The sequence below is a fragment of the Coturnix japonica genome, chromosome 3, assembly GCF_054131305.1.
Source record: "Coturnix japonica strain WE chromosome 3, WE-NBRP24, whole genome shotgun sequence".
Taxonomy (NCBI): domain Eukaryota; kingdom Metazoa; phylum Chordata; class Aves; order Galliformes; family Phasianidae; genus Coturnix; species Coturnix japonica.
Genome location: NC_140665.1, coordinates 83438561 through 83457325, shown reverse-complemented (window position 1 = coordinate 83457325; position 18765 = coordinate 83438561). Strand labels below are relative to the sequence as shown.

General features: G+C 40.4%; 2 protein-coding genes across 13 annotated transcripts in view; both read left to right on the top strand.

Annotated features, from left to right (window-relative positions):
* Window positions 1–12242, top strand: part of LRRC1 (leucine rich repeat containing 1) — a 79764-nt gene extending 67522 nt beyond the window's left edge. For 2 of the 5 annotated variants that reach the window (XM_085543850.1, XM_085543849.1), the window contains exons 16-19: window positions 390–479; window positions 1147–1224; window positions 3735–3830; window positions 11597–12242. In XM_085543850.1, coding sequence (XP_085399976.1) covers window positions 390–479; window positions 1147–1224; window positions 3735–3830; window positions 11597–11749 — 417 coding nt within the window. In that variant the 3' untranslated portion in view covers window positions 11750–12242. The remainder of the gene's footprint in view (window positions 1–389; window positions 480–1146; window positions 1225–3734; window positions 3831–11596) is intronic. The other 3 variants (XM_085543851.1, XM_085543852.1, XM_085543854.1) reach the window with 3 other exon arrangements.
* A 5704-nt stretch (window positions 12243–17946) lies between these two features.
* The window catches only part of MLIP (muscular LMNA interacting protein), a 92529-nt gene continuing 91710 nt past the window's right edge, over window positions 17947–18765 (top strand). For 3 of the 8 annotated variants that reach the window (XM_085542089.1, XM_085542088.1, XM_085542090.1), the window contains exon 1: window positions 18038–18223. In XM_085542089.1, coding sequence (XP_085398215.1) covers window positions 18167–18223 — 57 coding nt within the window. In that variant the 5' untranslated portion in view covers window positions 18038–18166. Of the gene's footprint in view, window positions 18224–18765 lie in introns of all 8 variants that reach the window. The other 5 variants (XM_085542094.1, XM_085542092.1, XM_085542093.1 and 2 more) reach the window with 5 other exon arrangements.

The window sequence follows — 18765 nt, the reverse complement described above, 5'->3', positions numbered from 1 at the left end:
TTTTTGCTCCTAATGTTGCCATCGTGAGTGCTCAGTAAATTGGTAGGTTTTATGGGCTAAGTGGGTTGGTCTGCTGTTCTGCGGAGGTTGAAGAGTTTTCTGGTTGAAGACTCTGGACAAAACAAAATGCATTCAATAAATGGTCTTATAAAGTTTTGGCATGTGAAAACCTGAATTTTGGGAATAATGCATTCTTGTAGTTATAGAAAAGTAAAGACAAGCTTTCCGTGTGCTGGTATCAAAGAATAGCACAATTTCTGTATAGGTTAAGATTTATAGAAGGGAAAGCTGTTGGTGTTGAGAATGGGAGCTTGATTTTCATTGCTTGTGTAATTAATAGGCAATGTTTTTATTAATCCGGCCACTTATCAACTATAATTCTTTTCCAGATAACCATTACTGTGTGCAGTCAAATGGGGAGTCTTGGTATTAGCATTGCTGGTGGAAAGGGCTCATCTCCATATAAAGACAATGATGAGGTGCATTTCATTACTCAACATTTATCTAGTACTTGTTAGAAAGAGACTGATAAGCAGGTTTTTTGGTTTTTGTTTTCAGATAATGTGTTTTGTTGTTTGCATTCTGAGGTTGTCCTCTGAGGTTGTTCTAGTAAATAGAGTTGACAAAGGGAAACATGGGCAACTCAAAGCAAAAGCTGACAGCTGATTTTGATGGAAAAGCTCCTGGAAGAGTGACTTTTGAAGAGAGAAACCTGATTTTCCAAAAAATGATTTTCCAAAGGCAGCCATATGGCTGGAACACCGCTGGCTAATTCCCACTTCCTTACCTGTGTCACTCTGTTTGCAGTCAGCTTACCTCTGCCATCTTATTTGCTCATTCCCAAGAGCTAATTTGATTTAAGAAAACTCTATTTTGCATCTTCTCAATTATCACTTAAACAAATCCTTGTTTCCCAGTCTGTCCCCCATGGCACAGTGTAAACAATTAATGACTGTTGTGCATTGTTGTGTGTTTAGTCAATCATGAAAGCCTTTTTGCCTGCTAATATTCTAAGACTCTTTAGTTTCTGTTTCAATAGAGGCAGCAGAACAACACCTGAAAATTAATTGCTTCCCATTTGCTTTTTACGGCTAAAAACAGTAGAAGAAACTGTGAGAGGTTTGAAACGTGTTCTTTTGTTACCAGGGAATTTTGATTACACGTCTACCAAAAGGTTGTCCAGCAGATGTGGCTGGGATGCAAGCAGGAGAAAGAGCGGCAGAGGTAGTTGTTTTGTTTGTAAATGTAGGGACTGTTCTCTTGTTGTAAACTTTAATTCAAAGCAATCAGATGTGGGGAGCTGGATATCTAGATTTAAACTTAGCTTTTTAGATACTTCCTAAATTATTATAAGGGCTACTCTGAAAATAATGCCTCCTATTTTGTTATGTTGGCCTACAATGTCAGAGGTGGATGTTAGCAGGGTGACAGTGAAGACTGAACCTTCCTGCCAACACTCTGTTACATTCTGTTGCCATGTGACAGATGGCACAAGACATGGAAGTGCATATGAAGCAAAGGTGTGTCACTGAATTCCTCCAGGTGGGAAACTTGGCGCCCATTGACATGCATTGGCTCTTGCTGAATGTTTATGGAGACGAAGCAGTGGATGTGAGCGCAGTGAGGTGATGGCATTTCAGCAGTGACAGCAATGACATGGAAGACAAGCCACGTTCTGGATGGCCATGCAGAGCTGTCACACCACAAAATGAAGAACGTCCTCAAACAACTTATCTGGCAGATGTCAACCACAGAACTGTATACAGAGTTCAGTATTGGCTTCACTATTTTGGAAATGATGGTGGCAGCACTGGAACATTGCAAAGTTTGCAACAGGTGGATCCCATGAATGTTCACACAGGAATAGAAAGAACACCATATGCAAGTTTGTCAGGAGCTATTGAACCAATATGAGGCTGAAGATGACAGTTTCCTGTCGAAGAAAAAGTGCAAGACGTAGCACTCAGCAGGTGAAGTGATGGATATTTGCTGTCTTTTGCAATAGGAAAAGGGGTGATCCTTCTGGATTTCCTGGACAGACCATCAACTCTTGACTGCTACATCGTGATGTTAACTAAGCTGAAGGCTCGAGCTTCCAGGCCAGAGAAGACAACCTTTCCCTTACAGCATGATAACACCAGACCCTACACCAGTTTGAAGACTGTGGAGCACATTGCTAATCTCAGACTGTGTTACCACACCCACCTGTATAGTCTGGATTTGGTGCCTTCTGGTTTCCACCTGTCTGGGCCAATGAAAGATAAACTAACTGGGTAGCATTTTCCTAACAACAATGCCATCATAACAGCTGTGAAACTGTTGGTCACCTCCCCTTGCACAGATGCTTATGAACGCAACATGAAGGCTCTTATTCATCGCTGTAGAAATTGCAGAGCTGATGGTGGTGACTATGTTGAAAAATAATGCTTTGTAGCTGAGAATTTGCTCTATCAAATAGTGTTATTGTATTCTTTTGTATCTCTTGCAGTTTCCGTGGAAACTAATAGAAGGCATTACTTTCAGAGTGACTTACGTCTTTTAAAGAAGCTATAACAATACTAACTCTTGGTTTTCTTTTTTATTGCATTCTGGTTTTCTGATCTTTATATTCAGATTACTAAACAAAATATTACTCACTTTAATGGCTGGTTTGTAAAGGTGAATAGTGGCCTCGGTAAGCACAAACGTAATTGTATTTAGAAACTTGCTTATGGCATTGTGTTAGTTATACTAGATGAGCTTACTGCAGGTCTTACAAATAAGCGCAAACTATGTCAGCTTGCTTCTCCAAGGTTATATCTGGTCAGGAGATAACAGCTCAAAGTAACCCCACTGTTGGAGGCTTCCAGTGCTAAGTAATAAATGTGTCTCTCTGGCTGCTCCACTTCAAGCCCCATCTTTTCTGATCGCAGTTTTTTCTTCACTCTGGCCTACTCTTAGATTTTCACCAGCTGGGAAAAATGGTTTGAGTGGATCCTCACATCCTGATAACATTCTGGATCATTTTATCTTCCTGTTTATTAATGGATTATTCATGTATATACATATATATACATGTATATAATATATATATATTAAATTTTAAATAAGGTGAGGGAGAAATGAAGTAATTCTTTACGTATTTAACATCAATAGATCATCAGGGAAAAAGTCAAGATTTCTAGTTATTGTATCTTTAACTCCTGAGCAGTTTTTGTTAGGTATCTTAAAAATCAAACGATTTGCTTGGGTTCCTCTGTGGGGTTGTAATTCATCATTATTTTTGGAGGTACTTGAAATATGCTTGCTACTAACCTTTGTTAATGATGGAGATTTAAAAAAAGAAAATACATTCCATACTGTTCAGTCTCCTATCCTACTAATAGTTATTTTCTCTGTCTCCCACAAGATGGCAGAGTCATTCACCTATTTAAAGGCTGTAGAACTAAACCTGACTGCATGTGTTGGAGACGAGAAGGAATTAATGTATTCAGGTGTATTGCAGGAGTCTGGTATTTTAGCCATGATATGTTGTTACGCATTCTTATTCTTGAACTGACCATTTAAGCAGTTCAAATATACACTGTGTTCAGCACATAGGGAACAACAAGCACTGCAATTTTATTTGCTTTAGTTGTGCAGCCATGTATAACAAAAGGGCTAGGTGTTTGTACAGGCACCTGAGAGGGAGGAACTTGCTTTCCTTGTATAGAGACTGGAATAAATAATGCATTTCTGCTGCTTTGTTTTTGAAGGGATCCCTAATTTCTGAACCCAACACACATGATGCCAGTCCTACTGAAGATTCATCTAAAGGCAGCCCCTTCCAGACATTAAACCATGTCATAACAGTAAGTACAATGACTACAGCAAGTAACAAATCCTGCTTAGCTAAATAACTGTGTGTTGTCTGTCATTAATTCTAGGAAGGATAGTAGATACTGGCACAAAACTTCTGACGGGTCAGTCAAAGGAAAGCACATACCAATGATCAGTAACCCCATCACATGTCCTTGGTGGTTGTCATTGCAGCCAGGACTCAACTTTTGGAATGCTCAGATCCTGGTCAAGCAACAACATAGCAGATCAGACCATATGAACCACTGAGGTTTTTTAAGCTCTAATAGTGATGTCTATTCCCTTCCCTTAATTTGTTGCCAGGATTCTCTCTAGAGCAGCATCCCAGGGTACCTCTTTAAGAAAGGGGGGATTGAGCTGCTACCTACAGCTCATTGTTTTGTGCTTTGGCTTTAAGGGGAACTTACATTGCAGGCTAAGGCTTCTTGCCCGTATTTTAGCTGGTGTTGGACAACGTTACCCCTACTTTAAACATTTCAAAAGGAAGTGGCTGAGCCTCCAAAGTGGTTGGTTTTATATTTTTTAGAATTCTGATCCACTTTTATGTGCTTCAGTAAAATTTAAGCTATCTAAAGACATACCCCACTCAAAGTCATCTGCCTGTACACCTGAAATTCAAGCTTTGCTAGGAAGATACAATAGAACGAAGATATTTGAATTATGAAGGTCATCCCACTTGTACTGAGACTGAAGTATCAGGCAGCAGCAACTCTTGCTGCAAATGCCAGAGTAATGCTTTGCTTGATTCTTCTTCTCCCAGCCTTTTTTTGTCCTTTTCTAGCAATAGCACTCACAACTCAGCTAATGGTGAAAAATGAAAGTTCACGTTATATAAAAGACTCCAATCAAAGATCTCTTTTCCTTTATGTTTTTGTGTTTTGGCTATAGGGTGCACTAATAAAGGTTGCTTCCTTACTTAGTTGCTTAAAGAAATTATTTATTTGCAGCTTCTGGTTCAACATCATCTTGTAAACATTTAGACCAGTATTATTTTCCAATTGAAAATCATTTCATTCCATCATTTTCTTTTTTTTCTTTCTTTCTTTTTTTCTTCCTGTTTTTCTTTTGATCCAGCTGTACTTGATAGCTGTTTCTGCGTGGTCTCAACCCACATGGCAGGAAACATGAGGCTTCCAGTTAGAGCAATGGTTGGTAGGGCTGATTCATGCAGTGGTAGTGGCCTGAATCCTTTGTAGCAGTTGCCTGGCTTTTAGTGTTTTTAGCCAAAGAAAAGAAATAATTTCTTGTGTTCCTCTTGGTAAAATAATGCAGCAAGTTTTTCTACCTCTCCCCAGAGCCTTTCAGCTGCAAAGGGAGGAGCAGGCAGACAAGACTATGGTAGTATCTCAGAGCAAAGCGCCCAGAGGAAGTCAGCTGGCTGAAGACATTTCAGCTGTTAAAATGAGCGAGTGTGCAAATTCTTCTCTGGAGAAAAAACGTTGGTGTTTCTGTTTTTTATCAACAACTTTGTGCTGTAGCAAACTGTACTGTTTATATTACTGCCTTTTAGCCTAGAGCAGGACAAGTCAGTCTTATGGATTATGGGCTTTTCAGGGACATCCTGCTGACTCAGGAACTGGTCAGTGTCTCATCTCCCTCTGGTGAAATTCATCTTCCTAAGTAACTTAATCTGAAAGACGCATACAGTGCTCGCTGCTTATGGAAAATATGCTTTGCACATTCGGATAAACAAATTGCAAAGATGGTTAAAACATGACAGAATCTTCTCCTTTGCTAGGAATCAAGGAAAGTTTGTTTCCTTTGTGTTTCTGTGTTCTAAGAGAAACTGAGTGCACCTACTCCCAGAGAAGATAGGAGGATATCACAGTGACAAAGAAATCAAAGGCTTCTGTTCTTTTTCCTGTGACAGCTGAGCTGAGTACTGGATGAGCTGTTGCAGTGCCTCTCTTCTTTCTCCTACTCTTCCATGTCATCACTGCTTCCAGCCCTCCAGCAGGGAATCTGTCTTCATCTATTTATTTTTATCGAATTTTAATAAACATCCCAAACATCCTTTTCACATATGTTATCTGTGGTAGTACTGCTGTCTCTCATTTGCCAACTATGGCCCTCTAGCCATTTGCTGCCATTTTCCATTCTATTTCCAAGCCTCCCACTCTATTACAAAGGATGATGCCCCTGCCAGATTAAGGTTTACTCTCTGTTCTTCATGGATTTAGTTGCTTGAAGGTCTTTTAAAAGGCTCATTTGACTTGTTAACTAGTCCAGTCAAACCCAGATTCAAACCTACAAGCCTGCTAGGTTGAAGAATTCTATGACTATATGAATGAGCAGTAATTCATTGGATGGGTAATGAAAACTTCTTGTAATGTAATGTAATTTTTCTTAATTGTGTGCCTTTGCCCTGTAAATTCCTTTAGACGTTTTTTCATATTGTTCACCAGATGTATGAGTGTCATTTATATCTAGGATTTTCTGGGAAAATCCATGTAATTTGACTGAATTCCACCTTCCTTGCCTAGTGCCCCTCCTATGGTACATACAAAACTGCCAGATGAAAAAGAAGCATTGCTCTAAATGTGATGTGCCCAAATAGTGTAAGTAATACTCACTGGGAAACTGATTAAATAAAGTTGAACGTATATTCTTGCTGTCCCAATAACATTTGAAGAAAATACCTAATTATAATCACAGCCTCTAAAAGATACCAATCCCACAGAGTACATTCTAGGAGACAGCACCTGGAGCGAGCACTTGCTGAGTGCGTTAAGCCTGTAAGAAATCATGCTGGGTTGCAACAGATCTGGGATCAAATCACAAAGGAGAGCATTAGATGAGTGACCAGCTCAGGGAGGAAGAATGAGCTCCTCATCAACTGCTCAGGGCTTCCACCACTGCTGCTGCCAGGGCCGAGGCAGTGCCTTATAAACCATGGCTCAAGCTCCCATGCAAGGCTCCAGCTGTGCTCACAAGTGCTGTGGCTGCTCAAGGGGCAAGGATGAACTGTATCATCCTCCCCTGCACATTCCTCCTACGCTTTCTGCTTCCACCTGGAAAGGGAAATTGCTTCTTAATAACAAATACACAACAATTTAATTAAACCTCTTTCTTCATCTCTAACTTATATTTTCTCTGTTTTCTTTTGAGGAGAAGGCTGCTGTTATGTACTGTCCCTGTCTTTATTGACAAAACTTTTATTAAAAAGAACAGGAGATACCACTGAACCCTGGATAAATTGATCAGTTCATTCTCTCCTTTTCTTGTTGGTTGTACTTTGGCATCTTTTAAAACTTGTTATTGAAAGTCTCAGCTATATGCAACATAGTTTTGGCATGACTGAATGCCCTCCTTCACTCAGGTCAAGGAAAGAAACTTGATTTAGGCAGTTCCTTTCGCAAATACAGTCATTTTCAACTTCAGTCTTTTGCATCTAGCAAGGACAAGTTTTCATTGTCTGGTGAGAATCTTGAATTTCCTTTTGTTGAGATCAAAACTATTATTGCCATCACCAGTGAGGAATAATAAAATGAAGTATGAAATCACAACATGATTCGTGTTTATAAAAGCCTTATAAATGCTCGGAACCAGGTAGATTTTTTTTTCTCTTGTTTCACTAGCTGAAGTGTCCAAATAATACTCTTAGTGCTGGTGTCAATCAAAATTCTAGTATATGTACTATTTAGATACAGGAAGCTGAATTAGGCACGCATACCTATTAAAGTTGTTCTCTAGCTATGGAATAATAAATAGTCATCTGCTTGAACTAGAGTTAAAGCTAAATCTGATTTTCTTCCAGAAGACCAATCCAAATGCTTTTTCAGTTCCTGTTCTTCAACACTTGGGATCTTGCTTGCGTATTTTGGCTTTCCCAATGGCACAAAGGCAGCCACTGGGGGATGCTTAAAGGAGATACTTGCAACTGAAGCATCATAGCCAGTTGCATATTTATTCCTCTTGTGTCAATATGAATTAATTTTTGCAGCCAACACTGCAGATCGATTGACCGTTTTGTTTCAGTGCTTGTTGTAGTGGACTGTGTTTTGGCTGAAGGACTCCAACTATCAGTGGAGGAGGAGAAGTCCATAAAATGAGTGTCTGAAATCACTTGATTTTTACTGATGACCAATTATAAATAGAAATAAAATGCATCCCTTTTTAGTGTTTTAAGTCTTAGTGCTTCTGTGGTAAAGTGCTGTGTAGGGCAAGGAAGATGCAAACAGGGCAACAGAAGAAATTCCTACAATGAATACATTGGTTTTGATGCAGAATGTGTCCCTGTTCAAATTTCCTTTTTAGGCACAGAAAATGTTTTTAAAGGGGAAATGGAAAACAGTAATTGGTTTAAAATAATTAATTACACTTTTTTTTCTGAAATAAAAAAAAAGCCACCCAACACTTATTTTTATGTTTTTGAATTGATCATTGCTTAATAATGAGTTGATGATGGAAAGCGAGTAGGAGGACTCCTCAATTTCAACAGAAATATTTTGAGCAAGTTCAGGCACTGTTTGGTAAAACTCATGGGGTAAAACAATGGAACGCTGCAGAATCCTGTTTAAACTGTCCTCCTCCACCAAGATTAACATTTTCTGAGGAATTACTGGTTGAAGATGGAAGTTACATGCCTCCTTTTATGCAGGCAACTTTAGAGTTCAGCAGCCCGTGCTGCTTTGTGTCTTAAACAGTTTGTAATGGAGCAATGTCTCCAGTTTGCTTCACCTTTACTGTGCCATTTTGTGTGTGTGTGTGTGTGTGAAATATGTTCTCCTGTCTGAAAAACAACAGCCACAACAAACTCTAGAAACAAAGCTTACCAGTTAAGTAAGGTGATGCTGTGATTAGTGAAGATAACTGCAGAAACCTGAAAGCAAGAGTATAAGGAATCCATTGGGATTCTAGGAATAGAGGTACTGAGTATGAAAAAAGGATGGTAAAAAAGACAAAGTAAATACAATGAAAATGTAGTTGTTGAGTTATTCTACTCTGCTTTTTCTGTTTGTTTGTTTTGTTTTGCTTTTAAATGAACAAATCAAAACTGGAATTGAAAAGGAAGTAGGTAAAGCTTAGGTCATGATTTTGCTGCAGCCAAGGGGAATGTGAAGGTAGGGGTGGAGAGCTGTGGGTTCCTAGGGGACAGCTGGGAGAAGATGGAAAACTCGCACTGCTTACAAGTATGATGGAGGTTTTTTATAACTGTTTGTTGTTGTTGTTTTTAAGGTCATGAATCAATAGATTTTGATGCTAGATGAAGAGGTTTGAGTTTCCTTTCACTGCAACTAATCTTGAAGAAAAGGAGACTCTGTTTCTTAGCAGGGTTTGCTTCCAGTCTTTAATTGCTTAGGTGTCACTGCTCACATCCAGGACCTATTAGAGCTTATGATGTAGCTGTGAGGAAATCTGGGCTCCTCCAAATCCTATCATGTCAATTAACCTCTGAGAAGAGAACAGCTAGAGTTTGGGAATTGCTACAGTATAGGTTACTGTGGGTTTTCAGACAGAGAGTGGTTAAAGGAGATGAGATGTACAGAAAACAGAGAGAGATGGAGGAGATGGCAGTGCTTGGACCAGAAAATTTGGTTATAGAAACTCAGCGATATGTTTCTGAAGCAGCATTGGGTGGGTGTATATGAGAGTTGTCATTTTCCTGGAGGATTCACATGAGTTGCAGTGGATTAGCAATGAGCCAGTTCTGTTCTCTTCTCTTGGGAGCACAGATTTCCAGCCCCCTTTTGGGCTGAGAAGCCTCCACTGTAGAAAGTTGATCTGTCATTTGGTGCCAGTTCCTCTTTACACGCAGCAAAGTGAAAGACTAGATGGAAGACTTTCTCCAACGCTGCTTGTTGAATGAATGCCTTCAATACAGGTTCCACAGCAGTGTTGCACAAGCGTGAACCAGTGGGCAGGTGGATGTCTAAGAGGAGATCATAGTCTGTTGGTGGGGATGGGATGCCTTCCAAAGGCTCAGCTTTAGCTCAGGCTCTAGAGGCATGTGGTCTGCAGACCACATTTCAACTGTGGGCGTAGGGAAGGGAGTATGTTGCGAAGGAAATGAGGTAAGTTTTCAGGAAAGTTGTGAAAGCCTAAATACAGCTTGCAGTGTATTGAACAAACATATGGAGAGATGTGAAAGGTGATTTCATGCCAGAACTTGAACATGCTGTGGAATTTGTTCCTCCAGTGGCAATATTGTTAATCTTGGATTTATGTTTCTTTCAGATTTAGTTAATTAAAAGAAAAACTAGATAATTTTTTTACAATAACTCAATGGAATGATCTCTAAAATGAGGAGTGTGTCAGAGTGCCCTAAAAAAACAGTCTCCAAAGGTGCCATATCAAAACTCTGTGTATATGTGTATGGTGGTGGTGGTAGAGTGGGATAACCACAAGAACTTCATGTTACTAGTTTAAATTTTTAGAGTTAGGCCTCAGTGACAATGAGGTGTTTTGTTTTTTCCCCTGTTTTCTTCATGAGGATAAGTAAATCAAATCCACTTTGTGAGTGTAAGACTTTGTGCCATAGTAGTATTTGAAAGTAGCATGCAAGAAGCATGTTTCAGAAGAGACAGGATAGTTAAAGAAAAGCTTTCTTAGTGAAATACAAAGGCTGGCACTGGATATCATTGTAAGCAACTTCAGATAAGGCATGGTCCCCATCTCTTTTTTTTGAGATGGTGGAATTCTGCACTATGACCCAGGGAACCGACCTGTACATAAAAGATATGTACCTCCACGTATTTTGCTGTATTTGCTGTAGCACAAAGCAGCTGGCTGTCACTAAACAGGAAATATCTCTTAGTAATGAACATATCAAGGGAAATGTCCAGTGGGTGGAGATCTTGTAAACACCGTCAGGTGTGACGCGGCTGAAGTAAAGTTTCCCATTACTTCTGATCTATAGAGGGTGATTTAATGCTTCCAGTAATGTATCCTCCTTAGTCTAAGCAAAAGAAGGGAGAAAGGAAGGAAAAAAAGAAAGAGGAGATATGAGTGTTGAATAGAAATGGGAATGTAACTGAAAAAATGAAAAATGTGGGTGGTTTTAAAATTGGTTTGCATTTATGGTATGTGAGAATCCAGCCTGATGTTGGCCTTTTGGTGCCTATGTGTAGCTTGGCTGCCTGTAAGCTGGGTGCCAGGCCCTGAGCAGGTGGTGGTTCTCTGTGCATGTGTCAGATCTCTGTGTATGTGTCATTTCCCAAATCAAGTGGTTTATGGCAAGGAAATAATGCATCAGCGATTGAGGTGTACGGTGTCAACATTAAGTGCTCTTAGAAGGTCTGAAGAAGTAGAACAGAGTAACAGATACATAAGAACTACTGCCTCTCTTGAAAGTTTTCTGACTACTGGCAAGGGAGACAGTTTATTATACATTATTATTTGCTTGTTGGATGCATAAACTTACTGTTTTCTCAGCTTTTATTATGAAAATTTCTTATCTTTAATAACTCTGTATTGCTTTAAATTTTATAGATTTTATAAAGTTATACGTTATGTGTAGTTTTCACATTTTCATACTTATATAAAAGATTGTTTTAAAGTAGCCAAATCTTCCTTTCTGTAGAAGCTTTTTAGAAGTTAGTGAATGAGAAGAAAATGCAGTTTATCTGAATTTTGCTTCATAAAGTTTGCAAAAACTGCAGTTTTTAGCATAGACCTGTTTACTCCTCAGAAAGCCTTGTGGTGTTACATCTCTTACATATTCTTGCTCATTACCTGTACCTTCATAATACCAATTTTAAACTCTTCCTTGCTCTTGATCTTACTCATTTTCTCTGCAATCTTTTCAATCTTCCTGAAGATACCTCGAATAATCCTCACTCGCCCTTCGACCTCTGATGAAGATACTGACCAACTGCCCCCAGATCCAGATGACTTTGAGATGGAGGAGCCTCCTGGCACAGAACACCACACCTACTCGGACTGTCTGAACAGCGCTTTTTATCCTCCCTAATAAAGTACTTTTTTGGAAAGAGTTTCTGATGATTATTTTTCTTTTCCAGTTGTTCAACAGCATTTAATGTAGTACTGGAACCGCTATGCCTTATTTGTAGGTAAAACCATAACAGAGGATAGATTTGAGCTGGGCTGAGGGGAGCACAGCCCATGTTTGTGTCTGGTTGTTTTGAACTTAACTTTGGCCAGAACCTGAGTGCTTGAAGCAGTGTGCAGTGCATGGGGTGCCGTGAATGTCCTCATATACTGCAACACCCTCCTGTAAGTGCGTTCTGCAGCAGCTAAGAGCAGTGATGGAAACAGCAGATGATTTTCTATTCATCTGGAAACACAGTAAAAACTATTGTGTATATGTGTGTATATATATATATTTCAAATCTTGTGTCCATTTTGTGTCTTTATAGCTTACCCTTTTGTCTACCTGCGGGGTCCTTTGAATTGCCCCTTTTAATATTGTTTTCTATAAGAATAAAAAATTGTTTTCTGTCTTATAGTGCTGTTTGGGTTTTTTTCCCCCACAGAGAAATGTTATTTATATCACGATTCTATATTTCATTCGAGTGTAATAAAGAATAGTTTCTCCGAGTATACTGGGAACACAAATGTACATCAGATTTGAGTAGCACCTGCAAGTTAGTTGTGATGAGATCTCATAAGTGAAGAAATCATCTTACACAGGTATGCACCTGTAAGTGATCTGAGAAGCAGTTTCTTACCCTTGATGTATTATTTCCCCTCCTGACTTGCAATATGCAAAACACTTTAAATTTGCCTTATTGCAATATTCCAGAATTCCGTGTGTAAATATGTATAGGAGATGAGCACTGAAGAATAAATATTCATGTACAAGTATTGAATCCTTTGATTCTTTTTCACCGCTATTTAGATTTCTAGCTTTTTTTAAAGGAACCTACAAATAACGTTTAAGAATCTTTCTCTGGGGCTCTGCGTTGCTGCCTTAACTCAGAGATGGCATCTTGTCCTGATGGCTTGGGTTATAACAACATCCTTTAATGTGCATAAAGTGTTCTTGATGGTGTTTACTGTTTGTACACATTTTCTTCTGTAAAAATAATACAGCACTACACATCTCAATGACCTGGTAGCTGCTCAATGGTTATTCATATTCTGGATGATTATCTGGATGATGGTTCACACATGGCTTGAAGTGAGTGCTGTCAGCTGTCTTACAGGAATTAGGAAGTTTCTGGGAGAGTCCAGCTATCACGTGGTTAGGTCAATATTCCCCACAGAGAAAATGGATGTTTTATTTTGAAAACATAGGTGCGCAATAGCGGCATATCACGGTTTTTCTCACTTTCAGCTCATCCACTTACAGCTTTTTTTCAGTATTCTGTGCATCAGCATTTTAATTGAAGATAATTTGTCAGCAGTAGGAGTATTAAATGAATTCTCATTTATTTGCAAAACAAACATTAATAATAAAAAGTGCATTATTTGCATGAGCGTTCCAATTTGAATTAGCATCAGTGATGCCAATGTTAGAAATTATATTAAAAAATATTTGGTAGTAAGTTACTTCCCAACATGCTTGAGAGAGTCAGAGGAGCTATGCTAGGTCACCTCTCATGTGCTGGATCATGTTTTAGTAGGGATTTTAGTAGTACTTTTAGTGACTGGCAAAATGGTAAGACTGTGTTGGTTTTTGGACTCCTCTTATGGTCATGGAAATTCTGCTATTCAAATAAGGTGCTATTAACGAATTGCTGTCAGCATTTAGAAAACTTTTTGACACTTGGATCTGTGATCTTTTGGACAAGGTTTATTTTGAAGGCAGAATTTTGCTGTGGGTGTAAGATTTTGTGGGGATAAAAAACAAAAGAAACAAGTTGACAAATGAACCCTAGAAAATGACAGAAGTACCCAGGCAAATGAATGGCTTACGTTGATCAAATAGTTTTGTGGGTGGATGTGCCACCTCAGAAAACATCTTAACCAAAGCCTTGACTACGTATTTGAGGCTTTTCTTAAGCAAAATGTTCTGGACTCTTCCATGGGAGGTGCTGGAGCAGGTAACGACATTTCACTTTTGTCCTACAAAGGAGGGATGCAGGTGGGGGTGAGATCTAGCAGTCCTTATCATCACTGAGTAATGTCACTTTCCAGGCTTTGTGTTTGATAAGAGTGGGCAGAGACAGGTGGTGAAAGCAAGGTGTGGTGGGAGTTGGTTTCTTAAGGACAGCTCATATCCTGCTCATGGCTTCCTGGTGCCAGCTTGGAGGCACCTGAAGAAAGCTCATTGCTGCCTACAGAGTGAGCACTGGCTTTATTTGGGGGCTTCTTGTTCCCAGCTGTGAGATGGCTAAGTCAGCATTTAGTGCTTTCCTAGTGTGTTTGTTAGCTGCAGGCCATCAATGCAATTTATTTGTTTCTGGCTGTGCAGGATGGCATGACAAGCAATACCACCAAGTATGGGGAGGGGGTTTATTGGTGATACATCTATTGAACTATACCTTCCAATGGAATCACATGGATTGCTGGGATATAGCAGGCTCAGGCCTCCCAGACTAAGTTTACCTTAATGTTAAAAAAAATACATTTCTTGTTTTTATCCTCAAACGTGTTCAGGCTTTGGAGACAATTTTCCTGTGAGTCCCCAGCACTTTGCACACAATATGTCAAGCTGCTTCCTCACATGTAAGGCAGAGCCTTGCTGTGCACGTAACATTTCCCTCTTTCCACGCCTGCTCTGCTGCTCTGTGAGTATTTACAGAGCGAGTGGGGAGTGACGGCAGCAGCTGTGGGTGCTGCGCAGGAATGTGGGTTTGCTGCTGCCAGGACCAGCTCCTGACCTCTGTGCACAGCTGCCTGTGAGGTAAGTGGCCTTTGTCCATGGGTTCTCAGCAAACCGTGAGCTGGGTCTTGGTGCTTCTTGGGATGAGTGCATCACAAAGCTTTGGGCAACCTGCCCAGCTGGGAGGTGTCCCTGCCCACAGCAGCAGGTGGATGAGATGGTTGCTTGGGTCCTTCCCACCCACAGTGCTGTGTGGGTGCCATGTAGGACGTTCTGGGGAGCATGGGGAGGGCAGTGGTGCGACACCTGAGGGGAGATGGAGAGCTCTACATGTTGACTCTGCTCGGCCTATAGCTGCAAGGCAGGGAGAGCTACCTGAGGCTTGTTTTTAGTTTTATTTATTCTTTTAACTTTTTGGAATTCTTTGGTGTAAGCACATAGCAGAAGCCACCTGTCCAGATCAGACCTCTCCAAACTTACTGCACAGGTAATTTCAGGGTTAGCTTTTCTGTTTGTTTGTTTGTCTGTTTTTTACCTGATACATGTATCTTAGGGAGGCGTCTTTGAGCTGCGTCAAGCAGGACTGAGCATGTCAAGGGCAGAATTAATGCATCTAATTGCTGAATGCTGACAGCCATCTTATGGGAGCAGCACTGGGGCTGCCGTGTGGGCTGTTCTTGCAGGCAGTCCTGGGCTGCAGCACAGTTAGGCTGGAAATGAAATGGAAATGAAATGGAAATGAAATGGAACTGGAAAAGAACCCACCCCAAACCTACAGTTGTGTGAGTGACAGCACAGCTCAGAGCAGCACACAGAGGTGATGATGGTCACCTGCGTGCTTTTCCAACAGCAACAAATGAAGTGAGCACTGAACACATCTGCTTCAATTGTTTATTTACACAGTGCTACTATTTTGGATTTTCAGAGCTTTCTTCTGACAAAAAAAGCCAAGCCCCACAAGCCTCTCCTGTCTCTTGGTCTCCTGTTAGGACTTGCTCTGAGAAGAAAAACAGGTGCTGAGAGAGCAGTGACTGCAGTACAAAGGAGCAATTGAAAGTAACATGGTCATTTAGGCGACATCTGTACATGCGTTTTACTCAGCACCTGTTTACGATGTTTGCCATTGAGAAGTAAAACAGGAACTATAAAGTTACTAACAGTGTCTTAGAAGGTCCTCAGAGTAAAATAACCATTATTCCCATGTCGGAATAAGAAATATACTCCCATCAATATTTAAAATTATTTCTTGTAGACCATGGTCTTCTACGTTTAATGCTGAAGCCTCATGCTGCATCAGGTGTAGCAGATAGCACGTATCAGCCTGTGTTCCTTGTGCAGCAGCATCCAGGCCATGGAACAGCCCTGCATCCAATGCTCCACGTGCTTCCTGATGGCATAAAATCAGTGCTGTGTTCTGTTGTAAGCTCAGTTTTTTTGCTCCCATTCCCGTCACCAATGCAATCTGCTCCAGCTCGTTATTATTTAGACCATCCACAGAGCACATAATGCAGGTTACCAGCCTCTGGATATGGATCAGTTAAGTCCTTCCCTATCCCAGTGTTTTAATTTTCTCTTTTTTTCCCCTTTTTCTTATGAAATCCTCTGCTCAGATTGTAGCAAACAGTGAAAGGTCTGTGAGGGCTGTTAGAAACTTGTTGCAGCAATGACTGGGGACAAAAAACACTTGTAAGACTGACTGCTTTCGTCTGGAGATCTCATGTTGGAATTGCTATGAGTAGTCACTTCTGAGCCACTTCCTCAAGTTATTCTGTTGTAGTTGCTTTTGATGTCCACACAGGTGAGCTGATACAGGAAAACAGTGAAAGACTGTGGAAGCAGAGAGGGCTGTGGAGGATGGGGGACTCCAGGCACCTGTAATAGTGCTGGAGAGCCAGCTGCGCACAACTGGATGAGTGCTTCCATTTGAGATGCTCCCGTCCTTGCCAGTGATAGAAAACTGTTACAAATGGTCAGACTAACAACAGTGGAGGTACTGTAGGTTTTCTGTGTGCTGTAGGGAATGGTGGTCACACAGTGGTAGAGTTTTTGCATCCACTTGGCTGTGAAGTTAGGGAAAGACCAGGGAGAAAATAGGAATCACCTTCGTGCCTGTGCTTAATTGCGGGTGCTGCTCCCTGGAGGGGTTCATTTAATGCCTTAGGGACAAATTTGCCCCTTTACAACAGGTTAACGTAACAGATTTGGATGAGATTAAGTGATGCAAAGACGTTATGCATGTCCCTCACCACCAAAAAACAAATAGATTCAGCTGCACAGAGAACATTTTGGAGATAGGAACTTCTTGATAGTTTCCATTTCTGCTGAGGAGCTGACAAGCACGACAGCTTTCCTCAGTGTGTTGTGCCACCTCTTGTTCCCTTTATCCCGGCATTTCCAGGAGACTCAGCAGGGTGTATTTTTACTACTGTGACATCAAGCATGTATTTATTCCCTCTGTTTACTGCAGCCCATGTAGGTTTGCCTGGCTCTTTGTTGTGCTTCCCTGCTCTCACTGCTGCCGGCTGCCTCAACATTTCTGAAAACAAAGAGAGGAAAGAAAAGTGATTGTCACCATTGTAACTTTTGCTTCATTCTGGACACAGTTTCAGAGCAGGAGTGCTGTAAGTTGCCTCTCTTGTTTTGTTTTGTTAGCTGTTCATATGTAAGCTGTAGGGACTGTTGGGTGTTGACTGCTTGAGCTGTCTCTTCTTCCTATCCGAGGCTCCAAAGGCCACATGAGTCCAGCGCCTGTCAGGAAACAAGCAGGGTGGAAAGGAGTGTGCCTGCCTCTGGCTGTCATTTCCACACAGGCAACTGGAAAATGATTGATGGAACAGGTTTATATTTATTTATTGTTAGAAGAAGAGTCTTTCACTGATGTGCTGAGAGGAAAGGAAGGGAACCAACTAGCTTGCCTCTGCTATGGATTTAGTGAGGCACTCAAAAGCCACTTTTATAAAGGGATGTGAATTACATAATGATGTGCTGCTCTTCTGCTGTTCTTCTTCCTGGCTTCATTGCCCCAAGCCAGGCTCAGGTGCTGGACACATTGAAACTCATCTGCATTTCCAAAATCCAAGGTTCTGTGTCCTGATGTGAAAAGAGAAGAGCAAGTGCTGCATGAACACACACGTTAGGGTAGCTCAGTTCCAAACACTCTCAAAGAAAGATCAATAAGCACCATTTAAAAATATTGTTCTGTGCACTTTCTGTCTCTGCATAACTCAAACAGCCATCATATTTGTCACTGTACTTGCTTAATAGTCTCCATGAACAAAAGTTAGTGCTACTGAGATATAGCTATTATTCAGCTCTTTGTTTCCATGGGCTTTTTAAGGGTGAAATTTCTGTAGGGAGGAGAGGGTAAACAGGGAGCAAGTGGGGCCAGCAACCAAAATCCCTCCTGAACAAATTGCTGTGGTGCCAAAACCACATTTATTGTTATCAGAGGCAGCTGCCTGCCCTCTCTTCACAGTTCTATTTGTGAACTTTTGACGGCTATAAATGGAAACATACGCTGACCAGAAATCACCACCAGTGCTGCCTGAGACTCCTCTCTCCCAAATTCAAAAGTACAGTGACATCTAACATGTAAGCAGCCTCAATCACGTCTGCTCTCTATATCAGAGTCAATTGATTTATTTTTTTTCCCTCTGGGAAATGGAGTTGGGAAAACATGAAAGAAAAGGAGGAGCAGCCTTAGAGGAAAAGCAAATGGTAAGATATGTTGAGAAATGTTTGTTGTCTTGTTTTATGGTGGGTTTGTTGTTAATTTTTAATTTTTTAATTTAATGATGAGAAAGGCCGATCAGCTTTGGCACATATAGGAATATACTCCTTCTTCCTTTAAACAGTGACCTTGAAGATTAAAACTTAATTTGTGTATTTGAAATTAATCACGATGACAAATTTCTGTGAAAATTATGGATGATTATTGACTTGTCAATGCATTTTGTAAGGTGCGTGTGAAGTGCAAAGACCGCCATCTAGTTCAACAGTGACTGCAGTTTTCTTGTATTGCTTTGAAGGACTATTTCATTTCTTTGCATATTACTTTTCACAACTTAAAGTCAATAAATGAAAGAGGAAATTATTTGTCTTCCTCTGGATCTTACTGAAATGAAGTGTGACCAAAACAAGTTATTAAGAGAAAGTGAAAAGTGAAAGTCAAAGGACAGTTTGTTAGTAATTAGTGTAGGCATGAAACACAGTGTATGACGCGCCTTGCTTAAACAAGGTTATTTTTTTGATGTCATGAA